Here is a 19,441-nt window from a genome sequence, read left to right on the forward strand (position 1 = left end):
CAGCACACGGGAGGTAGAGGCAGGTGGATCGCTGTGAGTTTGAGGCCAGTCGGGTCTATAAAGCCAGTCCAGGACAGCCAACTCTAACACAGTGAGACCCTGTCTCAAAGAACAAACAAACAAACAGATGAACAAACAAATAAAAAAAATAATGGGGGGAAAGGCTGGTGCAAATGCCAGGAGGTGGGGTACACTTTCTGTAAGGATCAAGGCAGAGGAACTTCCTTATTACACTGGCAACGGTGGACTGCCACCAGACTTGTGGGACTCTGGCCCTTCAAACTACAGCCGTTTCCTTAAAGCCGCAGCGTGATGATGTGGTGTTAAGCCCAAGGGACTGCATTCTGCATTGGTCAGGCCTCCCATAATGTTCCTTTCAAAACTGCTTGTGCAATTACAGTAAAGCAAGGGGTATGGCATGAAAGGCAGGCATCCCAGGTGGTGCCCTTTCAAGGTGGAAGACAGAGCAGGTGGCTTAGAGGAAGGCATGCAGGCTGGAGTGTGCCAGGAGTCGTCAACTCCTGGCTGGGCAGGTGCGTAGACACAGCCCCCAGTGGCCAGGCAGCAGGAGCCGAAGGTCAGCCCCAGCTTTTCTCTTTCAGTAGGATGTGCTGAGTGCCTGGGAAAAACTATAGGCAGATGGAACGGCTGGAAGGGCTTGGCTTGTGCCTCAGCCGTTCTGAGACAGGTCCCTGGATGGAGGGACAGTGGGATTTACTGCATAAGGAACACAGCGAGCAAGAGCAAGATAAAACATTCTGCAAAAACAAACAAACAGTAAGCCCAATTCAAACCAGTGGGGGCGGGGAGGAACAGCCTTGCAAGGCAGGCTGACACTCCCAGGTCTCTCAAGTCTCGATACAGAAGGTCCCTGTTTAATCGACTTAGTGGCTTTCTGACCTTAGCATGGTGCAAAGTGCACACATGGCCTTTCCACTTTCTGCTCTCTGAATGTCGTTCAGAAGGTTTCAGGAGATAGGCTTGCTATCAAATAGAATTTGTGACAGATCATGTAGCCCAGCCCGCAAGTGTTCAGAGCACCTGTGGCCTGGGCTGGGCTTTGCTGAACAGCAGGAAAGGCAATTAAAAACAAAAGGTGCACACGGGTGTACGTGCGTGTACATGTGTGTGATCGTGCATGTGTGCATGTGCGTGTGTGTGTGCACATGTGTGGTGTGGAGGCCAGAAGTTGACCTTAGGGTCTTCCATTATGCTCCTCTTTATTTTACTTATGTTTTCTTTTTCGACACCCAAAGCCTTTTAAATAACAGTAAGATCCAGGGTTAGTTTTTGCAGCCACTTCCAGCCCTTTGGCTTCTGGCATATTCGAACTTCTGGGCCTTAGAGCAGGCATAGAGTTTTGGTGTGGCTGTGTGGAGTTCCTGGGGCCTTGGTCAAAATGCTGGTACATCTCCTGGCCCTTCTGAGGACCAGACAGGAGCACAGTGCCACAGCTTGTGGGAGACCCCTGTGCCAGCTGGTCAAAGGTAAGCATCTTCCCCTGAGCCTTTAGGATGTGACAGTGCACACGCCCTCAGCTTGGCCATGTCCAGAATCCCCGTGCCGTCCGTGACCCTCCCCACAACCACAGCTGTTGAAGGTGGAATTGGTTCTTCTGGCCAGAAACCTGCACAGCTTCGCTAGGAGCCTCGGGGAGATGTCCTGGCTCCGGGAAGACTTTACCAATACTTTTGGCCCTTGTGTCAAATGTCAGCACCCACGATGGCACCTCTGCTTGGCCAGGTCCAGAAAGTTGATCATAGTTTTAAATGTGTGCCGCATGTGTGTAGGTGCCCACGGGGACTGGAGGGGAGCGTTGAAGGCTCTGGAGCTAGAATTACAAACAACTGTCAGCTAGCTGCTCCAACCTGGGTGCTGGGAACCAAAATCAGGCACTCTGGAGGAGCAGGAAGCACGGTTAACTGCTGAGCTGCCCCTGTAACCCCTCCACCCCTCCATCCCTACATGCCTCCACCTTCTACCCCTCCACCCTCCATCCCTCCATCCCTCCATCCCTCCACCCTCCACCCCTCCATCCCTCCATCCCTCCACCCTCCATCCCTCCACCCTCCACCCCTCCACCCCTCCACCCCTCCACCCTCCATCCCTCCCCCCCTCCAACCCTCCACCCCTCCCCCCCTCCCCCTCCACCCTCCACCCCTCCACCCCTCCACCCCTCCACCCTCCACCCCTCCACCCCTCCACCCTCCATCCCTCCCCCTCCCCCCTCCATCCCTCCACCCCTCCATCCCTCCCCCCTCCACCCCTCCACCCCTCCACCCCTCCACCCCTCCACCCCTCCACCCCTCCACCCCTCCACCCCTCCATCCCTCCCCCCCTCCCCCCTCCACCCCTCCACCCCTCCATCCCTCCACCCTCCACCCCTCCACCCTCCATCCCTCCACCCTCCACCCCTCCACCCCTTCACCCTCCACCCTCCACCCCTCCACCCTCCACCCTCCACCCCTCCACCCCCCACCCCCCACCCCCCCACCCTCCACCCCTCCATCCCTCCACCCTCCACCCCTCCATCCCTCCATCCCTCCATCCCTCCACCTCCATCCCTCCACCCTCCACCCTTCCATCCCCACCTCCATCCCTCCACCTCCATCCCTCCATCCCTCCATCCCTCCACCCTCCATCCCTCCATCCCTCCACCTCCATCCCTCCACCCTCCACCCTCCACCCTCCATCCCTCCATCCCTCCACCCTCCATCCCTCCACCCTCCATCCCTCCATCCCTCCACCCTCCATCCCTCCATCCCTCCACCCTCCATCCCTCCACCCTCCATCCCTCCATCCCTCCACTCTCCATCCCTCCACCCTCCACCTCCTCCCTCCACCCCCTCCATCCCTCCACCCTCCATCCCTCCATCCCTCCCACCCCCATCCCTCCCCCCCTCCCCTCCACCCTCCACCCTCCATCCCTCCACTCTCCATCCCTCCACTCTCCATCCCTCCATCCCTCCACCCTCCATCCCTCCATCCCTCCATCCCTCCACCCCACCACCCCTCCATCCCTCCATCCCTCCACCCTCCATCCCTCCATCCCTCCACCCTCCATCCCTCCACCCTCCATCCCTCCATCCCTCCACCCTCCACCCCTCCACCCTCCATCCCTCTACCGCTCCACCCCTCCATCCCTCCACCCTCCATCCCTCCACCCTCCATCCCTCCATCCCTCCACCCTCCATCCCTCCACCCTCCATCCCTCCACCCTCCATCCCTCCATCCCTCCACCCTCCATCCCTCCACCCTCCATCCCTCCACCCTCCATCCCTCCATCCCTCCACCCTCCATCCCTCCACCCTCCATCCCTCCACCCCTCCATCCCTCCACCCTCCATCCCTCCATCCCTCCATCCCTCCATCCCTCCATCCCTCCATCCCTCCATCCCTCCATCCCTCCATCCCTCCATCCCTCACCCCTCCATCCCTCCACCCTCCACCCCTCCATCCTTCCATCCCTCCATCCCTCCACCCTCCATCCCTCCATCCCTCCACCCCTCCACCCCTCCACCCTCCACCCCTCCATCTTCCACCCCTCCATCCCTCCACCCTCCATCCCTCCATCCCTCCACCCTCCACCCCTCCATCCTTCCACCCCTCCATCCCTCCACCCTCCATCCCTCCATCCCTCCATCCCTCCATCCTTCCATCCCTCCATCCCCCCACCCCCACCCCTCCATCCCTCCATCCTTCCATCCCTCCATCCCTCCATCCCTCCACCCTCTACCCTCCGCCCCTCCATCCCTCCACCCTCCACCCCTCCACCCCTCCACCTCTCCACCCTCCATCCCTCCAGCCCCTTATATTTTAAGACAGAGCTTTTCTCACCTGTGGCTGTGAGAGTGAGCCCAGGAACTGGCTGCCTCTGCCTCCCAGCACTGTGATTACAGCCACCACACTCACCATTTCACATGGGTAGTGGGAACCAAATGCCTGTCTTTCTGCTTTGCCAGGAAGCACTTTACCCACCAACGCTTTCCTCAGACCCCAAATGTGTTCCTGACTTAGCAATATTTCCAACTGACTGTGTGCTTATCAGGATGAGTGAAGAAATAGATGCAGTTAGCCCTAACAGAGTTAGGCTTGATGCAAACAGTCCCCGCCCCCAGGAGAGCATCAGTGCTGTCCCCCCACCCATCTCCTCCCCACCTGCTTTACTGCCCATCGTAGCTAAGGCTCTTTCTCAAGCCCCATCTCAAACTGCTTTCCTTCTCTTGTTGACTAAGGAGAAAAGACCCTCATTGATAATATGAATCAAAACCACAGTTTTACCTTTTATTAGCAGCCCTCACCTCAGTGGGGATAAAAGGTGTTATTTCTGGAGCGAACATGGGCTGAGAACAAATTCAGGTCACCCCAAGTTCTCAGTGTGGTAGCAGGTTCATGGGGGGTTTGTAGTAACAGAGCAAAGAAAGTTACAGATCAAGACACTCTTCAAACGTACATTTGGGAACACCAGGAGGTGGTTACAGCACCGCAGGGACAACTCACAGGTCTCGCATGCAGTAGGGGCCTTAGCTCTGGGGACGGGGGAACTTAGGGATCTGTTTGTACATTCCAAAGGATCTAACTAATAGCAAGTTACCGAGGACATCAGGTCATAGAGAGGAGGACAGTGGCTATTCCAGGATCCAAGATAGCTCAGATAATTTGTGATTAGGCCCTGGACCTGCCACATTCCAACCTCCCAACAGTCAAGGAAGTCCTAACCAGTTAATCGGTTCATAAAACGCAGCTTCTTTCAATGTGTGCCCTTCTTAGATTCAGTCCCTAGCACAGACATGGAGGCTGGCTTCAGGCACACAGCTCTTCTCCTGGGAGAGCCCGCACGCCGTGGTCAGCGTTCACGCCGTGTCCATTCCACGGAAGATCCAGAGCTCTGCTTCTGTCTTACTGTTCTGCACCCTCTCACAGACTCAGGCAGCCCAGCCGCCACGTTTCCAACAACCAGAAGCTCATACTCGCCTGTCACCCAGCAGGAGGCAGGGGGAGAGAAATGGAGGGCCCGCCCGGAGCAGCACACCTGTAGCTTCCCGCACCAGCCCCCACTGCTTTTCCTTCTTCTGGACTTCGGAGAATTATAGAGGGGGCTGAGAGGGAGGGGACAAGAAAGAGTTAGGCTGTGTGGTGGAATGCTGTCCTCTGGCCTGCTATCATGTCCTTGTAGAAGGAGCAAGGAGTAGGGTGGGGTCAGACCCTAAGCTGGGAGTCCAACCTGTTCTCCTTTCCCACTTGTGACTCTGTCCTATACGCACAGGTCTCAGGAGGGGCTCGAGTACCCAGGTGGGAGGCTGATGGGGGTGGGGAAGGGGACGACCCCCATCTGTACAGCTTTCAAGTTAGCTGTTTGCTTTCCTTAAGGCTACACATTAGATGGCTGTATTTGGGCTTTGGGGCAGTGGCCCAAGCTGAATGACCTTCTCGATGTCTCAGACCCACACAGAGCTCCTCTCCTGACTCTGGGTCAGCCGGGAAGAGGTGTCCTGCCAGCTCTGTCCCATGATCCCTGTGTCCTGCTCCCAGTGCCTCTTTCCTGTCTGACTGGCTGGCTGGCCAGCAATCTAACCAGGGCCATATTCAGCCACCTTAGTCACTGTCCCCGCCCTTGGCACTTATGGACGCTTGGGGCCTCATAAAGCTCAAAGCCTGCAAACAGTCATAAAGAGGGCTGGTTAACTTGGCTTGGGCAAGCTGCAGTGGGGCCGAGCTGCAGGCTGCAGCAGGGCGTTGCGCTCAGGGAGAAGCCATCTCCTCACCAGCTGGCGTGCCTTCTCATGGCTCAGAACATGACATCAAGTTTTCTGTGACTCTCTGCTGTGCCTAGCTACTGTGGAGGTGCCCTCTGGCAGATGTAGTAGCTTCCTGGGCCCTGCATACTCGAGGGGATGTATTTCTTGCAGAGCACACATTTGGGGGCAGGAAAAACACGTTCAGGAGAAGCTATCTATGCTTCTCCTGATGGCCATCCCATAGGGCCCTGTTTCTACGATGTACAGCACAGATGCAAACAGTCCCCCAGGAAAGCGTCAGTGTCCTCCATCTCCCACCCCTTTGACTTACTTCCTAGATTTCCCACCGTAGCTGAGGCCCTTCCTCCCCCCCCCCCCCCCCCCCCGAGACAGAGCTTCTCTGTGTAGCCTTGGCTGTCCTAGACTCACTTTGTAGACCAGGCTGGCCTCGAACTCACAGTGATCTGCCTGCCTCTGCCTGGGATTAAAGGCACAAAGGCGCATGTGCCACCACGCCGGGCTGCTGAGACTCTTTAAGGCTAACATGGCCCTAATCCTAGACAAATAACTACAGGCAAACTACGGAATGCTAAGAGTGGGAGAAATAATCTTCCCCAGGGGAAGAGCCCCTCCCCAGTTGGTTATCCAGCCCTGAAAACATATACACACAAGCAACGTTATGGGAACTGAGCAGGTTGTGTTCACATATTTAGGAATAGGAACACACATAGGTAACAGAAATTAAAAAAATAAAAATCATGAATTTGAGAGAGATCAGGTGAGGTACACGGGAAGGGTTGGAGGGAGGAAAGGGACGGGAAATAATGTAATTATATTTTAATTAAAAAAAAAAAAGCCGAGTATAGTGGCATGTGTTGTAATCCCAGCATTTGGAGATGGAAGGCAGGAGGATCGAGGGGAGCTAAGTCACCAGTCTTTGTGGCCAAGTTCCAGGGCTCATCGCTACCATGTACTGATCCCTGGAAGACTGCGTCACCTATCTGGGCTGCATCTCAATGTACTGGAAAGAGATGTTCGCGGTTAACTCTGGATTATACACACTTTGGGGGGGGTCTCGGGGCTCAGGATCACGCAGCCCCGCCTTTCTCCAAGACCCCGCCCAGGACCCGCCCCCTCTCTCTGGCTATTTAACTCGGCTTCGGCTCTCCCGCCTGCGGAGGGGTCGGTACCCTGCCGGAACTAGGTCGGAGCCAACCGCGGCGCGGCGCACTCTTTGGCTGAGAGCGGCGGCAGGGGCGGGCCCAGGCGTGCGATTGGCTGTTGGAGCAGGGTGTCGGGCGGCTCTAGCGGCTGGCGGGCGCTGACGGTCATGGAGGGTCCCTCGGTGCTGACCCGGAGTGCTGCACGGCAGCGGAGCCCCGCGGGCCCGGAGAAGCAGGCGCAGGACCAGCCGGAGCAGAGGCCGGGGAGGAGGAAGCCGGGGCGGAGGTATGCACTGCTGGACTGAGCTCCGGGGCTGGGCTACGGTAGCCATGCTGCCTGTCCCTGCGCGGTGCGATACTGTCCAGATACTGTCCACTGCTTGCGGTGGGCTCCCTCTGTCTTTTCTATCCCCGGCCGCAGACGGACCACTCGAGGAAGCCAGCAGCTCCCTTGTCCCTGACCCGTGACGGACCCTGTCCCAGCCCACGGGGTCTCTCTCGTCTCGGAAGGGCTGGCACCATAGTTACCGTACCTTCCTTTAGCCCTCTAAAGCAGGCAACGCCAAACATTACTGTTGGGTGATATTTAAACTGAGTCTAAGGGGTGAGAAGGACTGTGCGAGGTGGATGTCCACGTGGGAGCATCAGAACGGGCAAAGGCAGGGGTGGACAGAAGTGCCCCTCTGGTCCAGCGATTTGTTTCCTTTGGGGTTGTAATTCCCTGGACAGTAGGATTCTGGGAAGGGTATCAACGCAGACGTTGTGTGTCCCGCCTTGCTTTTAAACCCACAGCAGTGAGACAGATGGGCCAGTCAGAGTGTAGGGTGGTTGCTGGCTGACGGGAAAGGCATTTCTGGGTATCCTAAGAGAGTCATTTCCTACTTACTGGAGGAATACTCAGGTGGGCAGGGCAGACAGGGTTGCTCTGAGTTGTCAGCCAGGGAGGGGCACCTGGAGGAGGAGAGTTTGGGAAGGAAACTTGAAAGGGGATGTTTCGCATGGCCTGATGGGACAAGCCTGTGATTCCAACTCCTTGAGAGGGTGAGGCAGGAGGATCTCCTGGTGCTGTTAGCAGGATTTCTTCTGCTGGTACCTGGAGCAACCGGAACCCGGAGCTTCAGCCAGAGCCTGGAGCCCTGAAGCCTTCCCTCGAGGGGTTCCGTCTAGGAGTGTTAAGTGGAAGAGTGAACAGCCAAACCATCCCAAGTCTCCAAGGAGAGACAAACCTGGTTCCGTGAGGGCATGTCTCAAAAATCAAAGTGGAAGGTGTTGGGATAGATTCATGGCAGAGCATGCCTAGGGTGTGGCAAGTCCTGCAAGTCCCCGAGCCCCAGCACTACAAGGGAACGATGGCATCTTCATTTTCACCTGCTAGTGTCTGGCTCTCCCTGCAGTTCTCAGGGCTCTCCCATCTAATTGTGGAGGCCCTGGGTCAGTGTGATTGATGGCTGACCCTATGGTGGGAGCCCAAGACACTGTTGATGGCCCCAGGCCCTGTGGTGGTGGTGGTGGTGGGGTCATTTAGAGAAGGCCAGCTTGGCTGCTGTGGTCTCTAAGTGGCTGCCACAGTGTCTTTTCACTAGTCTTAGAATGATACTTTAAAACATAGTAACAAGTGAGTGCTTCCTGATTTTGCTGTACTCAGAAGTTGCAACTTCACGAAGCTGAAGTCTTTCTTCCCTGTATCATCCGGTTGCTGAAAAGCAGGGCCGAATGGGTGTTCCATGCCCCTGGGCGTGGGCCAGAGAAGAAGCCTGGTCCTGCCCTCAGGGTCTTCAAGTCTGCTAGCACTTGAAGACCATACCCCTTGGCCACAGAAGGCCTGTGGCCTCCAGGATGTGTTTATCTTAGGGTTTTCAGTGTGTGGTTTGCCTGTTGGGTGGGGAAGGTGTTTGTTTACTCAGGTGAGGGCTGGCATTGGCATCTGTTCAAGCAGGACAAAGCGCACCCAGCTCCGCGTCTCTGGTGCCAGGCGTGCCTCTGGTGTATAAGCTGTGCCCACTAATATCTAGCTGTTTGCTCCCAACTTTCATTTGCCCTTTCGTGGGGCCGAGAGTTCGTGGGGCCGAGAACATAGCTCAGTTGACAGCGTGCTCAGGCCAAAGCCCTAGTTCAATCACCAGTGTAAATGGGGTGTAGTGGAGCACCCCTGTCACCCCAGCACTCAGGAGGTGGAAGGTCAAAGGTCAGAAGTTCACCATCGTCATTGACTACGTAGTCAGTTCCAGAGGGGCCTGGGCTACATTACACTGTATCAAAAGACAAAAGCAAATCGATTTTTTTTTTTTTGAGACAGGGTCTCTCTATGTAGCCTTGGCTGTCCAGGACTCACATTGTAGACCAGGCTGGCCTCGGACTCACAGCGATCCGCCTGTCTCTGCCTCCGGAGTGCTGGGATTAAAGGCGTGTGCCACCACCACCCGACCACAAATCAATCTTTTAAAGCCTAACCTTTGCCTAGGGTCAAAGAGGACCAAGAAGAGGAAGCTGCCTTTAGAGATGTGGTCAATTTCACTCCAGCTCCTTTACCAGGTGAGGTGACTGGGGTTCCCACTGATGTCCCCTTCGTGGCCATCGCAGCCTGCACACCTCTCACTGTCAGGGTCAGTGCTCTGATTTCCATCATCCCTTACTGTTTCCTCCGTGGACCAGCTAGATATTATGACCAGGATACCACCAGACCCATCAGCTTCTACTTATCGTCACTGGAGGAGCTCCTAGCCTGGACCCCCGGCATGGAGGACGGCTTCAATGTAGCCATGGAGCCCCTAGAGGGTCGCCAGCCCCCGCTGAGCAGCCCCAGGCCCCGGACCCTGCTGTGCCACGACATGATGGGCGGGTACCTGGAGGACAGGTGAGGTTCCCGGCACAGCGCTGGTCTCATGACTGACCATCCTAGGATGAAGAGGGTGGCAGAGGAGTCATAGAGGCCTGGGTGGGGTTAGGAAAGCAGGCTCTGGGTGGGCCTTGGACACCACAGGGAGAGGAACTTAGTCCTAGGTAAAGCTTCATGTGGCAGAAGCAAGACGGATGGCAGATGGGTGAGCTCGTGTCTGTCTTCGGTGCACAGACATCTGGTTCCTCAGGCTGGTTCCCTTGCAGAGAGTTGCCTCCTGAAGCTCTAGGCCTCCTGGCCTGGCAGCCCCATCCTCAGCTGATTTGGTAGCGCACTCCCTAAGCTCTGTCCTGGTTCAGGTCTCTTGCCCCTGGCCTCCTGTCCCCCTCCCCACCCCCACACACTGGGGGTTATGCACAGACTGGATGGATGGACATTTTAAGCATAGACAGAACAGTCTTGGGCAGGATGATTGATAAGGAGCTGGGAGCTGTGTCAGAGCCACCTGCCCGGCCTGGAGTGTGGGCAACCTGCAGACCCAGGGAGACAGCACTGAGGACAGGGCCTGGACTCGGCCTTTCTGCTTCTTCCTTCATGCTGTCTGCAGATCCAGTGGCCTGTGCCAACTCCTTGCCCAGTTGGTGAATAAGTGTCCCCCGCCCGCCACCCCCACCCCTGACTCACACTAGGATTTATTCTTGAGATTGGGTTTTGCTTTATGGTTTAGTTTGGTATAGAACCCATTATCTAACCCAGCTGGCTTCCATCTCCAATCCCCCTGCCTCAGGTGCCACCTGATTGCTCTTTGCGTGTCTGTGAGCGAGTGTGTGTAGAGGCCAGAGGCCAGGCTGGGCTACCCACTCAGATGCTCTTCACCTCGTTTTTTTGACATGCTTCCCTCACCAGCCTGGAACTCACCAAGTAGGCCAGGCTCGTGTGCGTCAGCAACTCCCCCACCTTCCCACCCTGAGATCACAAGCACGCTCCGCGCCATCCCTGGACTTTTATTTCTTTATTTTTAAATCAGTTCTGGGGATGGAAGTCGTGCAAGGCAAGCACTTGACTGACGCACCCAGCCCTGCTCCTGGCTGCTCTTGACAGGAGAGTCCCAGGTTGTCCTGCTCTCAGTCCTCCCCACAGAGTCGCACAGAGCAGGCGTCCGTCAGAGCCACTGACCAGAGCTGAAGAAGAGACACCTTGCTCCAGGCCGCTCTATCCCACCGGTGGTCACCGTGTCCTGATCCTGTCTCCTGGGACCTGACTCTGTCCCATGTCTTCACCAGGTTCATTCAGGGCTCAGAGGTTCAGAATCCTTACTCCTTTTACCACTGGCAATACATTGACATCTTTGTGTACTTCAGCCATCACACGGTCACCATCCCTCCCGTGTGCTGGACCAACGCCGCACACAGGCATGGGGTCTGCGTGTTGGGTAAGAGCCAAGTGGTCAGTGTACCCGTTGGGCAGTAGCAGTGTTGATGGGTTAGGATGGGCATCTGCACGTCTTCCCAGAGAGGACCAGGTGGTACCAATTTTTAGTCTGTGTGGTTCAGGCTCCGCTTTTCTGTCCTTTGTGGCTCGGAGTGAGTGAGTGAGTGAGTGAGTGAGTGAGTGAGTGTGTGTGTGTGTGTGTGTGTGTGTGTGTGTGTGTGTGTGTGTGTGTACTTTGTTGAACAGCTCCTTTACTTGGAGGGAACAGGGGTATTTGAACCTTTGGGGAGTGGGTAGAGGCTTGGCCGAGACTAAGGGGCTGGGAATGGTGTAGTTGCTTGAAGAGGAATTCCGGTTACTTGTTGGATATGACCTTATGAGGAGAGGGGACGTTTAACCTGGCTTCAACTACACGACCTCCTCTGGCGTGGGCAAAGTCGGGGGGGGGGGGGGGGGCGGGCAACATGACTATGTGCCCCAGGACATGCAGGCCTGGGCCAGGGGAGGGAGTAGTCCCCACTCTTACCGCTCTTGACGAGCTTTCTTGGGCTGAACACAACTCAACCCCATTCCTGCTCTGGGCCAGCTCCTCCTGGTTCCTCCTGGTTCTTCCTGGTATCTGGGCCTCACAGGTCAGCTGTAGACCGTGGGTAGGCAGAGGGGCCACGCTGTGTTGCAGGAAAGAGCTACCTCTATGAGTGGTGGCAGGGTCTGGCCCAAGGCCGTAGCTTGCCAACCACTGGGTCAGATCAGTGTCTCTTCTGTGTCTTGTTTTGTGTCTGCTGTGGCCACATCCCAGGGCACCACTGATAGGATGTCCACATTTTCCCTATAGTCCTGATGTCTAGGAAGCATACTTGGCTCAGACACTGATTTCTATCTCTTGTCTCACAGGGACCTTTATCACAGAGTGGCAAGAGGGAGGCAGGCTCTGTGAAGCCTTCTTGGCCGGGGATGAGCGTTCCTACCAGGCAGTGGCTGATCGGCTGGTCCAGATTGCTCAGTTTTTTCGCTTCGATGGCTGGCTCATCAACATTGAGAACTCTTTGAGTGTGAGTGCCGCAGCAGTGTCCTGGCGCCTGTCTCCCCCCTACCCCTCCCGTTTACTTGCTTCCTGGACCTGACTCCTTGCTTTACTTCCACCCTTTGCTTGACCCCTCCTGCCCTGGATCCAGGCCCAGCCCCCAGCCCATAGCAGCAAGACCCACTTCTCACATCCCAGCTAGGACCACTGGCTGCACTCTCTCTGACGTCATGATCTCCTTTGGCTGCGCTCTCCCTGCCACACCTTTCTCCCTATCCCCTCTTTGGGCTTGGGTGGCTTTTCTGTGGCCACTGACTGCTTCCATTGCTTTTATGTTTGCCTGAGTTCTGGGCTGTGATCTTTTCTGTCCGGCAAGGATGGCTAGGTCCTCCCGGGTGGCTGTGGGACACGGGGCATTTTTGGTGGGGTTGGCTTTTCGGCATCCTTTCTCTGGGTCATTTTTCATGACTGACCTGGCCAGCCGTGCAAAAGTCTGATCTCCCGTCCTCTCTCGCAGCCAGCTGCTGTGGGGAACACGCCTTTATTTCTCCAGTACCTGACCACGCAGCTCCACCGGCAGGTCCCCGGAGGTCTGGTGATCTGGTATGACAGCGTGGTGCAGAGCGGGCAGCTCAAGTGGCAGGACGAACTGAATGAACAGAACAGGTGAGCACCAGGGGCGGCCATGACGGGAGATGAGCTGGCCAGGTTACAGGACATCCTGTGTGGGCAGCTTCGGGGAGGAGGGGACAGGTGTGATGGGTACCCGCAGGGCTGGATGCGGCAGACACGGCAGCCCCAGTCCGTGGGTGATGTGTGGCCACGGGCATCAGGGAGGCTGACAGCAGATGGGTGCTCTCTCAGCTGAGCCTGGCCTCTCGGCCTTTTGCCACCTCTCAGGGTCTTCTTCGACTCCTGCGATGGCATCTTTACCAACTATAACTGGCGGGAGGAACACCTGCAGCGGATGGTGGCGCAGGCCGGGGGCCGCCTGATGGACGTGTATGTTGGTGTGGATGTGTTTGCTCGGAGCAATGTGGTCGGAGGCCGTTTCGATACTGACAAGGTAGGTGACGGCCTTTGCTTCAGGGCCTGCATATCATGGACCTCTGGGGATTCCAGCCACTTCGCCAGTCACACGCTTTCATGTCTCTCGAGCGTTAATGGGCTGAAGGGTCCTGTCTCCGCTCTTGCGTCACCTCCCACAGGCGCTGATTGACTCCCCTCCTGGGCCACATGCTTTGGACACGTTGAGTGGCCCCTCCATGCCACTCAGTAGATGTGGGGAGCACGCAGGGGGCTGTAGTGGACAGAGGGGACGCACTTGTGTTTGGGGCCCCACTATGTAAGGACCAGTGAGGTGTTCTGGCACGTTCGTCTCAGCGGGGAGGCAAGGTGAGCAGCCGCTGGTCCTGTCCGTCAGTCCTGCCTCTCCTGTATCTGCAGGGCACACCGACTCATGGAATCCAGTGGCCTGGTTTCGCTTGGGTTGTGATAAAATTCCCTGACAAAGTGCAACAGGAGACACAGGGCTTTGATCTCAGGTTACAGTCTGTCCGCCAAGGCAGCTATCATATCAAATTGTCACTATCAGAGGGAAATGAAACGAATGCTTGCTTATTCTCAGCTAGCTCTCTCCTCCTTCCCTCACCTCTCTTTGTTTTTGACACAGGGTCTCGCTATGTAGCCCTGGCTGTCTTGGAACTTGCTGTGTAGACCAGGCTGGCCTTGATCTACCTGTTGCCTTCTGGGATTAAAGGTCACCAGGCCTAGCTGGGCATGGTGGCGCATGCCTATAATCCCAGCACTTGGGAGGCAGAGGCAGGTGGATCGCTGTGAGTTCGAGGCCAGCCTGGTCTACAAAGTGGGTCCAGGCAAGCCAAGGCTACACAGAGAAACCCTGTCTCGAAAAACCAAAAAAAAAAAAAAAAAAAAAAAAAAGGTTACCAGGCCCAGCTTTTTTTTTTTTTTTTTTTTTTTTACTGTTCAGGACCTCCCTGCCTACAGGAAATGGTACCACCTACAATGGGCTAGGGGTTCCCAAATCCATCAACAGGACAGTACCAACCCCCAGACACACCCACAGGCTAGCCCGATGTAGACCGTGCCTCTCTGAGACTCTTCCTGGGTGACTCCATGTGTGTCAAGATGACAGTTAAAAGCAAGCGGCACACAGTTGCACAGCCCAGTGACTGCAGATTGTCTGCCGTCCGTGGTTCTAGTAAGGTAATGGGAGGGAGAGGAGGCAGAGAGAAGCCGCAGTGACCTCAGCACCTCCCTGCTCTGTCCACCAAGGCAACACCTTCAGGGTTGAGCCGCCGCCTCTCCAACACCCTGCTCTAGCTGGCTTGTGGGCGGAAAGAGATGAAACCCAAGGCCCTCTGGCTGCAGGGAGAGCTTTCCCTTAGCTGACCCTGAGAGCTGGGCCCAGCAGTCAGCATCTCCCTGGTCTGTTTCCCCCAGTCGCTGGAGCTGATCCGTAAACACGGCTTCTCAGCGGCGCTGTTTGCTCCTGGCTGGGTGTATGAGTGTTTGGAGAAGAGCGACTTCTTTCAGAACCAGGACAAGTGAGTCCCCCGAGGCAGGAGAGCGGGCATCTCTGTTGCTGTGCCGTCTTACAGTACGGTAACCCCAGTGGGGCGGTGACTGGAGGATGAGCGGGGTTGAATGGGAACAAGGCGGCCACCTGGCGTCTCCCCGGGAGGGACCAGGGAGAGAACCGCAGATGGCATCTGGCCTGGCCCCAGCTGTGTGCCTCAGTGAGAGAGTCCCCCAGCTCCACCCAGGGCTGCAGGGATGTGGAGTGGCCCCCTCACCCTGACTCCCTCATGTCCCTGTTAGGTTCTGGAGACTACTGGAGCGCTTCCTGCCCACACACAGTATCTGCTCCCTGCCTTTTGTCACCTCTTTCTGCCTGGGCCTGGGTACTCGAAGAGTCTGTTATGGCAAGGTATGCAGGTCACAGAACTGGGGCGGGGGGGGGGGGGGCAGAAGGTGGGCTTCCCTGTGTCTGGCTTCTGGCTGGGATGGGCAGGAGGGGGCCAGAGGGTGTGAGCAGAAGTGTCCTGTGTGGTCTTCCTGTCCCTGCCTCCTCCGCGCCTTCCTGCTGTTTGGTTTTGCAGAGAAGGCCCCTTCCCCGTTCCTTTTCCCACTTTTCCTCTTTCTTCAGGAGCAGGCAGTGGGGCCCTGGTACCACCCTAGTGCCCAGGAGACCCAACCCCTCTTCGGTGAACATAAACTGGCTGAAGACAGTCGGGGCTGGGTGAAGACACACTGCTGCCTGGATGACGCTTGGCATGGGGGCAGCTCTCTGCTGCTCCGGGGCCTGATCCCAGCTGAGGTTGACAGTGTAGCTGTGAGGTGGGTGAGTGACGGGCCAGCTGTGTGGGTCTCTGGCTTCTGCCCTTCATGTCTGCAACTAAATTAGGCAGAGGGTCTGCAGGACCGGAGTGAGTAGAGAGGTTAGGTTTCAGGAGGCTTCGTTTACACTGTGGCCGAGCGCACTGCATGACGCCTCTGCAGCGGTCTAGAGTGTTGCACAGCTGTGTCAGCTGACTGCAGTGGCATGCAGGGGTCTGGAACAACCCACTGAGTTGTACTTCTTGACGTATGGCTACTGTGGATGGTGCATGGGAGGAAATTAGAACCAGGACTTTCAGGACTACAGCAGAGTCTGGCCATAGAGAAGGCCAGGCCCGAGCCACAGCAGGGCCAGGTGGGTGACCCAGGCAGGGAGGGGCTGGTGGAGGATCTGCAACCCTTCTTCACCACTTAGGATGTTTCTCTCCTCCAGGCTGTTCTCCCTGCAGGTCCCAGTGCCACCCAAGGTTTTCCTGTCCATCGTGTACAAGTTTGAAGGCTCCACGGATGTCCAGGTGGCTTTGGAGCTCACAACAGGGGATGCCAGCAGCTGCCATGTGGGTGGCATGCTGGTGTTGAATGGTGAGAGGCTGGGTGTCTTCATGGAAGGGAAGTGGAGAAGGCCCTGGCTCTGGGCAGGGCTGCTGTGGGTGAGGTGGGCTGCTGTGGGTGTGGCTACTGTAGGTAGGCTGCTGTGGGTGGGCTGCTGTGGGTGGGCTGCTTGGGTGAGGTGGGCTGCTGTGGGTGGCCTGTTGTGGGTGGGCTGCTGTGGTGGGTGGGCTGCTATGGGTGGGGCTGCTGTGGGTGGGCCTGCTGCTGGTGGAGTTGCTGTGGGTGGGGCTGGGCAACTCCCACCTTGGGTGGAAATCTGTGGCTTATAGTCATTACTTGCACATAGAAACTTACTAAGCTCTGTGATCCTGCTAAGCACCGTGGCCTTCTGGGAATGTTGGATACAGGTTACCTTCCATCTGGGACACTGAGATGTGTACCTCGGTGGGTTGTGGAGAGGGCAAGCTGGTAGAAGCCAGGATGAGTGAATCGGGCCAGTCCCAGACATACATCCCACTTGTCCTCCGAAGCCTTTCCTTGTGCCCAAGTGTTTGCCCCACCAGTGGTCTTACCTAGACCCCTCCCCCACTGCCCCACCAGTGCTCTTACCTAGACCCCTCCCCCCACTGCTCTACCAGGTAGGGGGACTCTCCTTTCTGAAGCCCATGTCTTCCAGCAGAAACTGGCTCAAGGCACAGCCCCAGACCCCTCCGGGTACCCCCCACCAAGCTGGCCAGATGGGCGGGCAGTTGTGGCCAGCAGCTCAGTGGCGGTTGGATCCAGCGGTGAGTCCTTCTCCTGTCAAGTTCTGCAAGGCTATGGGCACACATCGGAGAACTTAAGGAGTCTGAGTCCCCACTGAGAAACCCCAGGACAAGAAGGAAGGAGAGGCCCCCGTCTGGCCCTCTGGGGTTTGGGCAGCAGTGAGGGACCAGGGCACTGCTTGTGAGGATCCTGCGTGCCCTCTGAGATGCCTCCTGTTCATTCTGTGGCTCGGGCCCTCGCCCAGCTGGTTTGTGAACAGCCCGTGTGCTCTTTCAGCTGCTATGAGGTGAACCTGCGCGGGTGCCTACTTCAGGACCTCTTGGTGAGCTTCTCACGGCCGCCAGGCAGCCGAGAGGAGGAGAGCTTCACTTGTCGTCTGGGAGAGATCCAGGTGTGTCTGTGGGGGGGGAGTTGGGCCTGCGGGGACAAGGGCTGGATGGGGGAGCATCTGGGCCCACTGGGAGGAGGAAGTGTGGATGGAGCACTGAGGGGCAGATGTAAGGGGTGCGAACCTCTCTCCTACCAGGTGGTTGATGCCAACAGCCTTCTGGCTCCTTTGCCCCGGGTGCAGAATGTCACCATTTCGCAGCTACGCTGGCTTCCCCTGATCTCTGGGTCGGAGGGCCTCCCTCCCCGGCTCCTTCTCAGCTGCACTCTACATTGGTCCTACCTCCTACTCCAAGCCCGGTGCTTCCGGATTCACTGCCGGGAAGGGACGGGAAGCAGCCCAGCCACGGAGGAGAAGCCCGCGTTCCTGGGCCTGGCTTTTGCCAACCAGTACCGTGTGGTGGACTTGGCAGTGGGAGCTGCTGGACTCGGGCAGGATGGTCGTGTGGAGTTCCTGGTGGAGCCTGTCCCCAGGGAGGGGTTCCTGGTGCCTCAGGCTGAATGGGGCAGGGCGGTCCTGCTCTACTCGGCCCCTCAGTGAGCCTACCCCAGAACCTTAAAACTTGAGGTTTCCTCCTGGCCAGCCACCAGGACTGAGTGGACTCCCGAGTAGAGCTGGGTCCCTGGGAGGCCAGGTCTCCAGATTCTGGCCGAGCTCTCAGGAAGCTCTGCCCTGTAGGTGCTAGGCAACTCACATCCTTCTGTAATGCTCTCCATGGTACGAGAGGGTTTGGGGTTTCTTCCAGAAAAATCCCATAAAGGCAATTTCTCATAGGTTAAAAAGTTGCATCTGTTGAGAATTGCAGCCATTTCTCCCCACCTGGTATCAGGTGCCAACCAGGCTGTTTCCTCTTATGCCCTCCGAGAGGCAGGTGAGCCTTGGCTCCCTTCGGGTCTGGCCATACTGAGGCTCTGTTGACGCGGGGCTTCGTGAAAACTTCCTGCTGTGTATCTGGGTCTTCAGCGTCACCAGCTCTCCCCCTTGCTTCTAGAGCTTGCCTCTCAGGCCACAGTAGGGCTCTCACGCCCTTTCTGTGTTCAAATGTGACCCTCCACCTGTGGACCTCATGTAGTTTGGGGAGAGGCCGCCAGATGGCAGAGCAGCCTACTGCCACCTTGGGAGGTGTTGGACAGGTGGGAGGCCAGGAGGGCAAGATCGCTCTGCGCGTGCGTGCGTGCGTGCGTGCGTGCGTGCGTGCGTGCGGTCTCTGCCCATCTAACCTGGTTCCCTCTTGAGTGAAGTATGAGGGTTGGGACCGGGAACCTGAGACTGGGGACTTTCTGCCCTGTGTCTCCGGTTGTCCCACCAGCTCTCACATAGACGGTACAGGGCAGGGCCTCCAGGAAAGCCCAGGAAACTCCTCGCCCTGCTATGGCTCTGCCACCCTCGCGCGGTGGGAAGGAGGCACCCGGCGCTGTGCTGAGCTTTCTCTGGTTTGTAGGCCAGAATCTGCCCGGGAGTCTTGCCTCTCCTGCTCCCAGCCAGGGTACTGTGCCTGGTGTGGAGAGTCAGTGGGGAGCAGGGCAGGGCAGGGCAGGGGCGGTGGAGCATTCCCAAATGCCCTGCTTCCCCTGTGGCACTGAGTCTGCTCTTTAAAGGGCTGGCCCCTTCACATATTTTATGCAGAGAAGGAGGGAATTTATAGTGGCAATTATTTTCTCACAGTCTGGTGAGCAAGCAAATAGAAGGAAGGGGGTTCAGCAGAGCATGGCGCAAGGCACAGCAGCACAACCCCACTTCCTAGGAGCGTGGTCCCCACTCCCGACAACACTGGCTCCTGTGCAGGAAAATTAATCTGCTGGCATTTAAGCCTAGGCCCCTCTGGTGGATATAATCGCTTGGAAATAAATTATCCAATGTGAAAAATGAGAAGGCAAGTCTTGGTGTGATCCAGTTCCTGGCCCCAGCTCCAAAGCCTTTGGTTTGGCTTCTGCCTCGCCCCTTGCAAGCCCCCCTTGGCCCTTGCCTCCTAGCTGCTCCCCTGCCTCTTTCAGAAGCTGGGGCTCGGGCTGGAGTGGCATGCTGACCTTGAAATGAACGTAGGGCCACACCTCAGTGTGCCCACACCACAATGGCCGCACTCCTGGACACCATGGCTGTGGCGTGCCCAGCGTGTCCCGGCTTCATTACCTGTGACTTGTGCAGAAGCCACGGGGGCTGCTCTGCTCCACTAGCCTGTCTCAGG

The 19,441-nt window shown here is 57.1% G+C and overlaps 1 protein-coding gene across 2 annotated transcripts; it reads left to right on the forward strand.

Moving 5' to 3' along the window:
- Positions 1 to 6,924: 6,924 nt before the first annotated feature.
- On the forward strand, positions 6,925 to 19,128 carry ENGASE (endo-beta-N-acetylglucosaminidase). 2 transcript variants are annotated; one of them, XM_084749053.1, is made up of 14 exons: positions 6,925 to 7,186; positions 9,362 to 9,432; positions 9,553 to 9,754; positions 11,020 to 11,168; positions 12,062 to 12,219; positions 12,709 to 12,857; positions 13,092 to 13,257; positions 14,655 to 14,758; positions 15,033 to 15,141; positions 15,361 to 15,551; positions 15,985 to 16,133; positions 16,780 to 16,888; positions 17,145 to 17,259; positions 17,395 to 19,128. In XM_084749053.1, exons 1-14 carry the CDS (start codon positions 7,068 to 7,070, stop codon positions 17,794 to 17,796), a joined length of 2,193 nt encoding a protein of 730 aa, XP_084605179.1. In that variant the 5' UTR covers positions 6,925 to 7,067; the 3' UTR covers positions 17,797 to 19,128. The 2 variants fall into 2 exon arrangements, with proteins under 2 accessions (XP_084605179.1, XP_084605180.1); XM_084749054.1 differs by having other exon boundaries at positions 16,783 to 16,888.
- Positions 19,129 to 19,441: the final 313 nt, after the last annotated feature.

The sequence above is a fragment of the Acomys minous genome (genome assembly GCF_964271855.1).
Source record: "Acomys minous genome assembly, chromosome: 12".
NCBI classification, from domain to species: Eukaryota; Metazoa; Chordata; class Mammalia; order Rodentia; family Muridae; genus Acomys; species Acomys minous.

Bases quoted from the DNA above. Each gene is read 5' to 3' on its own strand.
- ENGASE (XM_084749053.1), top strand. From the start codon at position 7,068: ATGGAGGGTCCCTCGGTGCTGACCCGGAGTGCTGCACGGCAGCGGAGC. The intron at 7,187-9,361 runs GTATGCACTGCT...ACCTTTGCCTAG, and splicing joins AGGAGGAAGCCGGGGCGGAG to GGTCAAAGAGGACCAAGAAG. The intron at 9,433-9,552 runs GTGAGGTGACTG...TCCGTGGACCAG, and splicing joins CACTCCAGCTCCTTTACCAG to CTAGATATTATGACCAGGAT.